General features: G+C 36.1%; 1 protein-coding gene across 17 annotated transcripts in view; it reads left to right on the top strand.

Annotated features, from left to right (window-relative positions):
* IMMP2L (inner mitochondrial membrane peptidase subunit 2) overlaps positions 1-14154 on the top strand; it is a 980891-nt gene that overhangs the window by 535140 nt on the left and 431597 nt on the right. Inside the window, exon 4 of one of the 17 annotated variants that reach the window (XM_077168791.1) lies at positions 4578-9611. The exons of the other annotated variants lie outside the window; for them this stretch is intronic. Coding sequence (XP_077024906.1) covers positions 4578-4641 — 64 coding nt within the window. The 3' untranslated portion in view covers positions 4642-9611. Of the gene's footprint in view, positions 1-4577; positions 9612-14154 lie in introns of those variants that run through there. 17 annotated transcript variants of the gene reach the window in all.

Here is a 14154-nt window from a genome sequence, read left to right as displayed (position 1 = left end):
GAGGTATGCTGAGCTGCTTGGGCTGTGCTACGTTGCGGTCTCTCATTTAAGCACCAGCCAATTAAGTCAAATATCATTCATTGCAGCAGGCACGCCTCCTAGCCAACTGCAGATATAAATCAGCAACAGATGAGGTTCACGTACCATTGGCTCATGTCCGCAGCAACAGAACTAGGTACGCTCACCTGGCCAAGTTGACAACTGAATCTAACTACCACAAACAGAATGATTAAAAAATCTTGTCTTTAAGGCATAGATTTTTTTTTAATGAGATCTATTATATATAGGTGGATTTTTAAATCCCTGTATATTGATATATATCAAATAGAACTCATTTTCAGTGAAGTTTAAAAATGTTTGCATAAAGACGATGGTAGTTTTAAAGATTCTAGGGAACTGACTTGCTTCTTTATCTAGTGATCCATTTTTTTTTTCTTTTCCTTTTACTGCAAATTGCCACTTCACTGAGCCTTCCCTTAATAATGATTCATATAAATCAAATTTCTCCTAGAAAATGAGTTGTGGTTTTTTCTGGTTTACCATACTTCACTACCATAAAGATCTTGATTAATTTGAATTAAAATATTATATACAAAATGATTAATTTGTTTAGCAATTAAGGGTTTTAATATTCTGTAATCCAATATTGTTTCCTCTTGCTAAATCTTGTGGAATTGATACAACAGAGATACATTTGTTTATCAAAAGATCATTTGGTGCATTTGACACTGAATAGTTTCCTATCCCTGATGTATTTCTTGGAATTCTTTCTTAACTATATTTTATTGTCTGCCCTCTGATATAGAGCTAAACTATAATGCATTTTGGTGGGAGAAAACAGGATCCCATTAGGAAATGGAAAGAGCAGTGGATAGACCAAACTTTAGCAGCTGATTATTAATTTAGGCCCTAGAACTGGAGAAGCTCCTTTTCAGATAAAGTAAACTACACTAAAAATCTTTTTTCTATACTTCTCCAAAAGTATTAATATTGCTATTGATACGTACCAATGTTTTTGTGCTCCTTTTTAAAAAACAGGCCACTCATAGTATTTAATCATAATTATTCTTAAAATGATAAAACCTAAGGTTAAAAAGAGATGGTATTTCCATGTATAACTGCTTTGAAGGCTTGTTTTTAAAATGCCTTCTCTGATTAGCCACAATCAGAGTGAGTCCACTTGTTATAGTCAACATAAATCTTAAAAAGGAGCCATTTCTCAAATATTTTTCCCAAAAGATTTTCAAGTATGAAAGCTGAGTTATAGTGAATTTCTGAGAGTTTTTATACTGACATAAACAGCCTTGTATTTATAGAAGGATTTTTATTAAAGGCTTCAAAACACTTTAGAAACATTTCCTAATGATAATAAGAATAGACATGATTCTTCGGAAGGCTCAGAACTAAGACCAGTCCTCAAGCTTTTTTGTCCCGTCTTCTGTTTATTAGATGCATTTACTCAGGGTAAATAGTCACATACTAGTCTCTCTTTGCCTTTGTTTTTGGATGGGGTGGGGGGAATGCAGAAAAATACTTAGAACATGAAAAAGCTATTGGAAGCCCTTCTAGACTTGGATGCTGAATGTTGTTTCTTTTATCCATTGTCCTCAGTAACTCTTAAATTCACTTTCTTGTTTGCTCATTTCCTTTCCTGTAATCACCTAACTCTGCTTTCATGGAGATTCTCAAGACAAGAGTCCTGATGACTGAAATAACTTGAGTATAACCTGTGCTTGTCAACTAACCCAGTTCTGATTTCTTTGAGAGAGCAGTCCTACGGATATCACAGATGAGTGCTTTTTTTAGGAGTAAAGAAATACTTTTGAAAAGGATATGGTATATATGAGGCACAAATGCTTTTGAACCAAAAAGAGCATACATTCTAGGTTTGCATCAATAGGTGGGCAGTAATTAGGTTCAACACTGAGTCATCCACAAAACTGAGACTGTGCAGCTAAAATTGTGACATAATAGATAATTCAAATATGTGATAAGCTCCCTTTTAAAAGACTGGCTGTCTGCCAGGCAAAAGAGATTTCACTTTAAGCCACACTATATCATATTAACAGACCTAGAGAAAGAATATATCAATAGAAATGGTGAGAGAATGTGGCCTAACATATTTGTAGTTTGTGTTGGAATTAGGTTGAAACTTTACCTAGGTCATTTCCTTTATCTTAACCTCTATGAACTCAGTTCTCCCATCTATAAAATAGGGGTAATAAATCCACTTGGAGGGTTGTGGTTAAGAATAATTTCCCAAAAAAATTCATAAGGAGGGAGCAAAAGAGTTATAGTTTGAAATTTGATCAATTTGGCTCCAAAATTTTGTAAGGTTCTTCCCTTTACCACATTGTTTCTAGCCCCAATGTATCAATGCTTATAAACTGAAAACTTTTGGAGGTACTGGAAAAAGTTTCTGTGCATGGGCAATCTGGGGTTATTCGGTGAATGTTTATTGAGTGCCTACTGTATACTTCATCCCTAGACAGGAAACTGTTGAACTATAATCATTTGACTCTGCTTTATTAGCACTATTGGAATGAAAAGAACTTCAGAACATGAGAACATAAGTTCCTGGCCCCAACCTCAGTTTCCCTCACACCTGGTTCAGGGGAGACCCGAAACTTAAACATTTGACTAGGGAGAGGTGAATTTCCCCACAGTTCACCTCTGCTAATCCCTGTTTGTTAGATTTCCTAGGTGAGGATCAGCCTTAGGTCCTGTAAGCCCCCAAAGGGTATGTTCCAGTGGTTCCTCTGATTCCCAGCCTTTGGAGGAGGTTGGGGCCTATGGCCTTTCAGTAAATTCTCTTTAAGTATGCAGTCTTTCCAATTTCTACTTTAATCTCTTTATACCCTCACAGTGACTGTTGATCTCTCAGACTAATTTTTGACTACTTCATTTTCAAATCCTGCAAAAGTGTTCTTGTATTTCACTTTGGAGTCTGCTTTGGAATTACTTTTCTAGTAGCTTTCTGTTTTCAACTTCTTTTGGATTTAGATGAACTGGGACAAAGAGACCCAATTTAATACCATGTTGTTACACAGTATTCCATGAAGAAAGAAAGAAAATCACTGTTATGTAAAATTTAGGCGGATCAAAGGGAGTAGATTTTCATGGATTTCTTACTAACAGTTATCAGTTATTTGGACTTTTAAACGAATCAAAAAGTCACTTAAGTAGGGGCTAAAGTAATATTCCCTAACATTTTTTAGAATTATCATGAAAATCAATACCCTAAGCTTTAAAAAGAGCAGTTTCTTTAGCACTGTAATCCTAAAAGATGCCTTGGAGGTATGTGGCTATTGAATATAATGGTGTGTATTTAAGTGGGTCTTCCCTAGTGGTTGAGAACATGCCAGTGTAACAACTGTGGGTCCACATAATAGACAGATTTTCTTTAATTTCAAACTGATTTATGCAGAGTTTGACATGACGTGCTTTCTTCTGAGGACAGCGACCAACTTTGTGTCCTTGCAGTACTTTAGAATATGTTTTGCAGAAGATACTCAGGAAATACTGATTATTTAAATGAATATCTCTTGTCACTTCTATCTAATATCTTACTATAAACAAATTGTCCTTGCATAATCTTTATGAAACGCAAATATAAATGTTCCTCAGAGATTTTGCTTTGATAGTCACATCCTGGTTGTGTAGCTAGCAGTGCAGTACATTTTTTAAATGTCATTTTGTTTGTTGATTTATTCAACACCTCTTTATTGGCATCAGTGGTATGCAGCCCAAAGTAAAAGCGTCTAATGATAGCAAGAGTTAGCATGTTTAATACTATAATGGGGGTATACCATGCACCTTGATAGGGAAACAAGACTGGTGGTCACAAAAGGCTTGAAGGTGATATTTGAATCATTTCTAAAAGGAACAGAGGAGAGGACATGTCCCAGCAGAGGTAACAGCATGTTTCCAGCACAGAGATAGGAAAGAGCAACAGCTTTCATGCGAGCAAATGGCTCTGTGCCGCTTATTATCTGACTAACTATATGATCTTAAGCAACTGCTTTAACTTGCATGGTCTTCTCATATTTAACATGATACCTATCTCATAAGTACTTAGAGGATGATCTTGTCATGATGCATGCAAAACATTGTCCCAGTGCCCAGAACGGAGTTCAAAACACATCTCTATCCAAATTGTTGTTTGTCAAGATTACCATGGTTGTTAAAAAAAAGGAGAAGCTTTAACTCTGAGTGAGACTGAGAAGATGTAGTGATGGGCCAGAGGCTGTGGGGTAGCCATCAATTTAAATAGGAGTCAAAATTGTCCTCTTAGATACCAGAGTTGAGGGGTTGGTGGCATGAGCTCATCTGTACACCCACCCACTCTAAAAATTTGGGGAGGCAATTCTGGATAGCATGGCAGCAAAACGTGTGGTGTGTTATGGTTGCCTCAAACTAGAAAAGCAATCTTTGATGACCTGCTAATAAGGGATTAATTAGCTCCTGCTGTGAGATCACTGTCAATTGTAATTCATTGTCATCACAGGTGACATAATCAGATAACTTCCAAAGCAAAATATGCCTGCATTTAATTTTCCTGTTCTTTTTGTCAACAGCTCTGATACTGGCTATCTTCTCTCTGGCTCCTCCACTTTTCCTTGCATGGACGTTGACATCTGAATCCCACTGGAAAGTAGATAAATAAATACCAACTAGAAACAGGCAAAATGTTCATCAAGTACTCTTACATACCAGCTTTTCAGACTTGAATGAAGATCAGTTGCTTATACATAGTACATTATTCTAAAATGCCAATCATGCCTGTATTATTAAAACTTTCCATTTTAAGGAACATTTAGAAGAACTCCTCATAAGAATGCTGTTTTCCAGCTCTTAGACTGAAAACTCATAAAAATATTTCTCTATTATACTTATGAGAGATAGCATGTTTCTTATCTCCTTTAATTGCTTTGCACCTTGTCTTTAGTGTTACTATATAGAAAGGAGGCATAGAAAGGGCAGTGGATCTCTGATGAGTTACAAATTTAATGATTAGAGTGCTGGGAAATTTTCCTGGCATTTAGACCCTTTGGAAAAGTGACTCGCAACTCGGGATCTACATGAGATTTACAGTGGTTCCCAAATTTGCACTTTGGAATCCCCTGAGAAGCTTCAAGAAATGTTGAAGCCTGGGCCCCACCCCAGAGATGATGATTTAGTTGATCCAGAGTTTGGCCAACACTTGGAATTTTTAATAGATGCCCAGGTAATTCCAATGTGCAGACAATTTTGGGAACCACTGAAATACACTCATCTAGGAAGCTTTTAAAAATCCTTCTGCTTTAAGGCTACCTCACAACATCCAAATCATTATCTTTGAATATAGCGTTTAGCATCAGTATTAAAGCAATGCTAATTTGCAACCAGGATCACTGCTGTTTCAGAGATACTCAAAATTGGCATCATTCTTAAAAATGAAGAATTTCAATAAAACTGATTATTAGTCCTCAATTATTAATTGAGTGATTTCAAAATAGTTGGGTCTTTGACTTAACTTTAAGTATTTTAATTAAGCATACATTATAAATGTGTATTATCCATCCTATCTCTAAGTAAGCTGTAGAAAATGAGTTTAGGTTGGTTGGCCAGTATTTCCTCATAAAGACAATTGACAGTAAGTGATTAGGTCTGGGTTTCCTTGCTGCTAGCTATCTTGCTCAGCAGTCATTCTAAAAGTCTCTCTTCCCAAACTCCCTTTTATCACTTCAGGTGCCACTGACTTGTGGCTATAGAATTTGTGAGTGGTTTATAGATTTCCCTGGAATTAATTCAGGAGTCATCTATAATTAGATAAATTGTAGTCAGCAACCACCCTTACCAAAGATTTGCTAGCTATATAGAGGTTCAGTTTCCTTTATTAATTCATTTTACAAGTATTAATAACACTTTCTATGTACTGGGTATTGTGAATAGGTATTGGGAATACAATACCTATTGTATTTAGGGACAAAACATAGTCCCTGATCCTCAAGGAATTCACAGGCTATTACAATTCATTGTCATGAGTGCTGAGATAGGGGTAAATATAGGGTGCCAAATATTTATTTATTTTGTGATACTGTCACTAGGAAAAGTGGCTTAGCAGGCAGTGAACTCTTGCTCTCTTGCCCCTCTTCCTTTTCTGAAATAGGATTCAGTAAGTTTCTTCATTGTGTTCAAGAGAGATTTGCATAACTCTCCTGCATCCTTTTCCCCCTTAAACTGATCAGCAATCCACTGAGGAGATACATAAATGTGATCTCAACACTGGTAACCTGTTGCTGTCCATTAGTATGTTGATTCATGCACGTTTTCTGGATACCTCTTACATGGCAAATAAAATCAGTTCTCTGAAGAGCTCAGCTCACTTTAGTTTATGATTATCATTTCATTTATTTCACAATACTTTCATTGAGCTAGGGGTCATTTCATTTTCTAGACAAAAATAGCAGGCCATAAAAGATTGTAGGGGAAAGAATATTGGGGAAAAAACTAAGTTTCCTTATTTATAGTTCAGCATCTTTTCTAATAAATGGCAGACTTTGAAATCTTGTTAACATATGACTTACGGTAAGGGCTACTCAGGCCATCTCTGAGTGGGTCCTGGTAATGCTCCCTTGTACTGTGCAGCTCTTATCACTTAAGCAGGATAAGCATCCAGGGCTGATGTCTTACCTTCTGAAGAGTTTAACCAAAACACCTAATGATAGATGTGGAGTCTCACTAACTAGCTCAGTGTTGCCAGCCCTGAGTGTATAGCCCAGCATGATTGGGTACAAAGTCAGGAATCTCATTTGTAGTAGAAGTATTTCTTCATTACCCCCAGATTATAAAATAAAAGATTCAATTATAACTATCCCTTCTAAATATATGCCAGATTTTTTTATCTTATCAACTGTAAGCCTAGGCTTTTTAGGCCATTAATTTTCTACATTTGCACTATTTTCTTCCTGACAAAGATCTTATTATTTAAACTACCCATGTTAAGATCAACTAAAATATTTAATCCATCTTTTTAATACAAAATTTAGTTATTTTTATACTCTATCATCAAAACATGTACCAATGTTTGTTGTATCATTCCACTCCTTCTTTTGGGTTCACTCATTTTTTTGCTGAAGTCAAGAGAAGATCCAGAAAAATATTATCAATACAAACTATAGTTTATAGTTAACAGTAACATTGTAATATTCTTCCATTAATTGTAACAAAGGCAGTATGCCAAAGCTAAATGTCAGTAAAAGGGAAATAGAAGAGTGGGGGTATGGGATTCTTGTAGTTTCTCCTTTTTACTTTTCTTTTCTTCTTCCTTTTCTCCTCTTCTTCTTTCTTTGTAGAAGAAGTAGAAATATCCTCATATAGATTGTGGTGGTGAATGCATAACTATGTGTTTATACCATGAGTCACTGATGGTTTATTTAGGATGGATTGTATGGTGTGTGAATAAAACTGTTTAAAAAATAACAGAAAGATACAAGTGCTGGAGAAAATATGGAGAGAGAGATGTACCTATTCGCTGTTGGTGGGGAAGTAGAATGGTGCAGCCCCTCTGTTGGACAGTGTGGTGGTTCCACAGGAGGCTAAGTATAGGGTTGCCATATGATCCTGCAACCCTGTCATTAGGTATATACTTGGAAGAACTGAAAGCAGGAAACTGGATGGACATTTGCACACTGATGTTCATGGCAGCAGTATTCACGAGTTGCAATGCATGGAGGTGGCCTAAGGGTACATCAACTGATGAGCGGAAGGGTGAACTGTGGTCTGCATATACAGTGGAATACTGAGTGGCTACAAGAAGGAATGAAGTGAGAGATGCAAACAGGTGAATGAAACTTGAGGACATTATGTTGAATGAAATAAGCCTAAATGAAAAGGCAAATATTGTAAGACCTCACTAATATAGACTAACCATGATGTGCAAACTCTGAGAATTGAATTTGAGAGCAAATATTATTGGGATAGAACATGAGCAGAGATTGGGAAGAGATTGGGCAATCATTGATTAAGGAGTACAGAATGTTCAATAAGGCTTACTGTAAAGGTTCCTAGATTGTAAACTCTTAGAGTAGTCACATCTGTTCCTGAGTTTTAAGTTTTATTTCTAAATTCTGAGATGTTGTGTTCTATGTGTATAACCTAATATTTCCCTGGAGCTTTGGGTACTTGTGTGACAACTAAGACTCAGAGTTGAAGTTTTGCAGCTTTAAAAGTCAGCATTACCACATACAGCAACTGTTAAAGAAGCTTAAAAAGAGATCAGACTTCAGTTAGAGTTATGAATGAAGCTGATCTGGTTAGGACTAAGGTAAGTCAGAATACAGGGTAAAGGATGATGTTGATTGTATTTTAAAACTTCAACTTCTGTGGGAATCCAAAGGAAAAGACATTTATTTGGTACAAAACATATTTTCTGTAGCACACTAAATTAACCTATATGGTGAGTTTATTCAGACAACATAATTACATGGAACCTCAAATAGAGAATGAGGTCTTGTTATTTTGTATAGATTAATGTTATACCCAAATACATCCCAGATTAGTTTGGGCAGAAAAGAAAAACATATTTGCAAAGTCCCCTAGAAGGACTGAGGAAAGATATGGAAATATTAAACTTCCCCTCCTGAGGAATTCCTGATATTCTTACAAGCATTAGAGATTCCCAGTTTAATAAGCCAAGTCCTCAATCTTAGAGCTTTCCCTTATGAAACTTATTCCTGCAAAGGAGAAGCTAAACATACTAAAATTATGTCCAAGTCACCCCCAGAAAACCTCTTTTGTTACTCAGATGTGGCCTCTCTCCCTAACCAACTCTGCAATAAACTCACTACCCTCCACCCTACATGGGACATGACTCAGAGGTATAAGTCTCCCTGGAAACATGCGAGATGACTCCTAGGGATGAGGCTAGCCCTGGCACTGTGGAATTGAGAAAGGCTTCTTGACCAAAAGGGGAAAAAGAAATGAAACAAAATAAAATTTCAGTGGCTAAGAGATTTCAGATACAGTTGAGAGATCATTCTGGAGGTTATTCCTTTGCATTACACAGATAATTCCTTTGTAGTTTTTAGTGTATTAGAATAGCTAAAAGCTTCGTTAGCTTTATGGTAAATCTACCTCTGGCTGATACGTCTGTTTTCCTTAAGCTCCTTCTTGATTGAGATTAGAGTTGTATTCCTTTAACATTTTCAGAATAATACTTAATAGTCTTTTATACTCTGCTATTAATGAGATATCCACTGCCAGTGTAATTGTGTTCCTTTCTTTTCTTTCTGAGAGCATTTAAACTTTTCTCTTAATCTTGATGCATTGTAACTTTCCTATGATGGTTCTACATGTGGATTTATTTTTTTGTTTTCCTGTTGATCTTCAGTGTGCACTTTTATACATATCTTTTTTCAGTTCTGGGAACTTATTTATTATCTCTTCTAATTTTGTTTCTCTACTTTTCCTTCTTTTTGTCTTCTGTAACTCCCGTTGGATTTATTTTGGATTTTCTCAATCTCTCCCCTATGTCCTTTGGCTGCTTCTCCATATTTTTTATTGCATTTCCTCCCTGGGATGCATTCTGGGTTTTTTCTCAATATTATTTCAAATTTACTAATTCTCTCCTTGACAATGTTAAATGTACAGGTTATTCATCTATTGAGATTTTTTTTTTAATTTCCGTTACAGTGTGTGTGTATATATATATATATATATTTTTCCAAATTTCTAATTGATCTTTCTTATATATATATATACTACTTATAGTTTCATTTCTGCTTAAGTTTCATATTCCTTATTTCATATTCTTTATTTTATGATCTTATTCCTGCTTTCATCTTTTGAAGTTTTTACCTATCTTTATTTTAAAATCATTTTAGTTTATATTCTTCTTAAAATTTGTCTCTAGTGAATACTCCTCCCAAATTTTATTTTCTTTCCTCTTATCATTAGTTTTTTTTTTTAATGTATTTTTGAATTTTGATCTGTATTCTCATCTTGTGTGGGAGGTTTTATTCTGACCTATATTTGTTTCCTATTGCTGTTTTAATAAGCTACCCCAAATTTGGTGCCTGATGACAGTACATTTGTTATTGCACTATTGTGTGGGTCAGAAATCTGACAGAGATCCCACTGGGCTAAAAGCAAGGTGTTGATAAAGCTGTGGTCTTTCTGGAGGCTTGGGGGAAGACTGTTTCCTTGACGTCCCGGTGGCTGATGCCCTCCCTCCTTTCATGTGCAAAGCCAGCAGGACCGGTCGAATCCTTCTTACATGGCACCATTCTGCCACTGGCTCTTCATCTGCCTCCTGCAGATGGACAAGTGGAACCAGGAGGCAGAAGAAGAGCCAGTGTCAGATGTGAGTATATTGGGTCCACCTGGGTAATCCAGGATACTCTCCCCATTTTAAGGTCATTTGATTAACAAGTTCTGCAACCTTAAATCCCTTCTGCTGTGTAACATCATTTAGTCACAGTTCTGGGGAATTAGAACAGGGACATCCTTGGTGGGCCGTTATTCTACCTACCACACAACCTTACCGTCTTTGCCTTCTATCTAGCAAATTGTATTTACTTCCATCCAGTTTCCTGGATTTTGCAGTCTATAACAAGGTGACTGCCTCCACCAGTCTCTGAGTTCTGCAGTCTATAACTCCCAGCTGCCTTTAAATGCTTTTGCATGTGGAGTCTAAAATCCCGAAACCTGAGGCTCATTGACTGCTTTGTATTTTTGTTTCATACAGAAGTGTTGGTCAACTCCATGGGCCACTCCGGTGGGGGAGAGGGGGGGGCGGCATTTACAATGTATTTAAGGTGAACGGTGCCCTCAGGAGCTGTTCAGCTTGTTCTTATTTTTGGTGGTGATGTTTTTGTGGATGAAAGACGGGGTTTGACTTGTACTGGGATGTTGATCTTTTTTAGCACAGCAATGTATTTTTAACTTTCTGCTCTTATATTTCTTTTTTGGTTGCTTTGTGTTTGTCATGGAGAGCTGGCCTCAAAAAATGAAATCCCAATGTCTGCATGGCTGGAAAAATCTTCCCAGAATTGCCATCTGAGAATTATTAGTTTTGGCCCCTTTGTTCATATATGGGAGTGAAGTTAGGTTTATTTCCAAATTTCTACTCGGGTGGACTCATTGTTCATGTATGCATCTCTGCTTTACTAGAGATGGTACTGCTTTTCATGCCTGATATGCAAGCAGTCTCTCAAACTTCCAGCTGCTTCTTTCAAACGTGTGATGGAGAGAAACAAGTTTATGGAAGATATGCAATGCAGTCCAACCAGCCCTCTAGATACTCTAAGCTCTTGATTAGGTTAGACCACAGAGAACCATTTACTGGAAATACCTCTACTACCTTTCACTTCTCCTTTACAATTGCTTTTACTGAATTATATATTGTCATGTCAATGTCAGTCTATATTTTAGGGGAAAAAAAAAACTCATTATTTTTTGTGGAGAAGATTACCTCTGATTACATTGTCTAGAAATTCCATTTTATTGAACTCTGATTCCAAATTATGGCAACTGGCATGTTCTCTGCTAACATAAAACTTACATTTCATTTGGGGTAGGGAGACAGACAGTAAACAATAGTGAGAAAGAAGAAAATTTCACTTAGGAATAAGTTATGAAAAAAAACAATTATATGACTGCGTGTGTATGCACATTTTTTTCCATTTTTTTCAGTTTTTAGTGAAGGTTTTTTTGAGGAAGTGATATTTGAACTGCACCCCAGCAAAAAGTTGTTAGTCATGCTAAAAAGGCCTAAAGGCTTAGTGTCCTGTACTAAAATAAGAGCGAGAACAAGGGCAAAGGCAGAAGCGAGCTTGGCATATATGGAAGAACAGAAAGTGGGCCTGTGTGCTGGCACATGGTAGGCAAGGGGGAGTGTCACAGGAATAAAATGAAGGGGCAGTGAAAGCCGGATCATAGGAAAAGGCTTGGATTTCAGTGAAAGAACAACAGGAAGTCACATCTAATTGTATAGAGGAGTAATAAAATTGTATTTCTGTTTTTAAATTATCCTGCTGACTGCTATGTGGGAAACAAATTGCAGAGAGACCAGTTAGGAGGCACTTTGAATAATCCAGATGAAAGGGGTAGTATATTGAATGAGGGTGACAGCATTGGAAATAGAGAAGAGTGAACATATTTTGAGAATATATTTTGGAGGTAAAGCCTACTGTATTTGCTCATGGCAGGTGAGGGAAAATAAAAATCAAGAATGGCTCTTGGGCAGACCACAGTGGCTCAGCAGGCAAGAATGTTTGCCTGCCATGCCAGAGGACCCGGGTTCGATTTCTGGTGCCTGCCCATGGAAAAAAAAAAAAAGAATGGCTCTTGTTGTTTGGTTCTGTATAGTCCAAGTAGTTGTTTAGCTGTTAGTAAGCCAAATATTTGTTTTTCCGCAGAGATACCAATTTTATTTAACCTATAGATATTATAATTTTTGTATCTGAGAACACAGAATGAAATTTGTGAGCTATTCGTAGAAATTTTTTCTAGCAGAATTTCACTGTCTGCAATTTATATATTAATCTCACTATTGTTTCCTTATGATTTTCCTATCCTTATTTTCTCTCTACCTTATCTTTCTCACTTTTAAATTGTTTTTCTCCCTTTATTATTCATATTTTTGTAAGCTGTCTTAAGTCAAAGCATGATATAAATTATAAACAAGCATAAATTATAATCAGTTTTTTGAGTAGTCAGTTGCCCACTGTCTACATAAATAACTTCTAAAGAGATTGTCCTTCATTATTGCATTTAAACACACATACCTATCCTATTTTGTTGATGATATGAGTATTAAATGTGGTCATTTGTTAAATTGTTGTACATCAGTCATGGGTTTTTTTGCATCAAAATTATCTATTTAAGTATTTGTTGTTGTTCAGCAACCAATTTTGTATAGTTAGGAATAAGATGACTATAAAATGATAAATGACCCATCTGATTTTGTCTCCCATTTAGTAATTAAAGGCATTGTCTTCTACGGTACTTTCCTGCCTGGTACATTATATACATATAAGATTTCTTCATTATACCTTTTCAGAAATGGCAGGAAGAAGGCCAGTGATGTAATTATTTCTATTTGTATACAAAAACTATTATATCAAAGCCACACAATGATACAGACATTTATCGAATTGAATCACAATTTTTTACTGTTCTATATGTTCACTTTTTTATATCTAATTTTTAACTCTTGGTATTTGGAAGACAGTGAGTTCATAACTAGAGAAAATATCTTGAATTTAACTGAGATGGAGAAGATAAAGTTCTATAAGACTGAACTGGCAGATGCCAAATTTGCATCTTGTTTAATGTTTATGTATTTTCCTACAGGCATTTTTGGTACTGTGTAAATAAAAACTGTTAAGATGTTAATGTTTGGAGGAGGAGGGGTAAGATGGTAGAACATTAAGTAACCATAGAATCCCACGCCTCTTGGTTGAATTAATGATAATACCTCATTGCTGTACCATATTGATACTTTTTGTCAATGTCATGCCACTTTTTAAAAAATCAAATTATGGGAAGTATTTAATTCATGAGAGACTTTAAGAAAGGATATTATGCAGTGTTGCTTTTTTTACTTCATATTTTGAAAATTAAGGGAGGGTAAAATAGAATGAATGCCCTTGCCACTTGTTGCAGGTAGGGAGATCAGCAAATCTTACAGAAAGGCAGGAGTCTGGGATGGGGTGGGGTGGTATGACTGTTTATGTGGCAGGTAGAATCAGCAGTATCGACTTTTGCCCCATTCTCTTTTTTCTTAATTTAGTAACATATACACAACCCCAAATTTCCCCCTTAAACCATATGCAGATATATAATTCAGTGGTATTCATTACATTTGCAATGTTGTGTTACCATCAGCATCATCCATTACCTCATCTTCTCCATCAACTCCAAAAGAAATTTAATACTGATTAAGCTTTTAACTTCCCATTCCCTATGCCTCCCCAGCCCTTGGTAACCTGTATTCCCATTTCTGACTCTACGAATTTGTTTATTCTAATTATTTCATACAGTGAAATCATACAAAATCATAAAATACAATATTTTATGATATTTTCTCTGGCTTATTTCACCCAACATGATGTCTTCAAAGTTGATCTATGTTGCTGCATGTAGCAGAACTTTGTTCTTTTCATGACT

This window comes from Tamandua tetradactyla, chromosome 1 (genome assembly GCF_023851605.1).
Source record: "Tamandua tetradactyla isolate mTamTet1 chromosome 1, mTamTet1.pri, whole genome shotgun sequence".
Classification (NCBI taxonomy): domain Eukaryota; kingdom Metazoa; phylum Chordata; class Mammalia; order Pilosa; family Myrmecophagidae; genus Tamandua; species Tamandua tetradactyla.
Note: the sequence above shows the minus strand (reverse complement) of the source record. Positions and strands in the feature narration are given on the sequence as shown.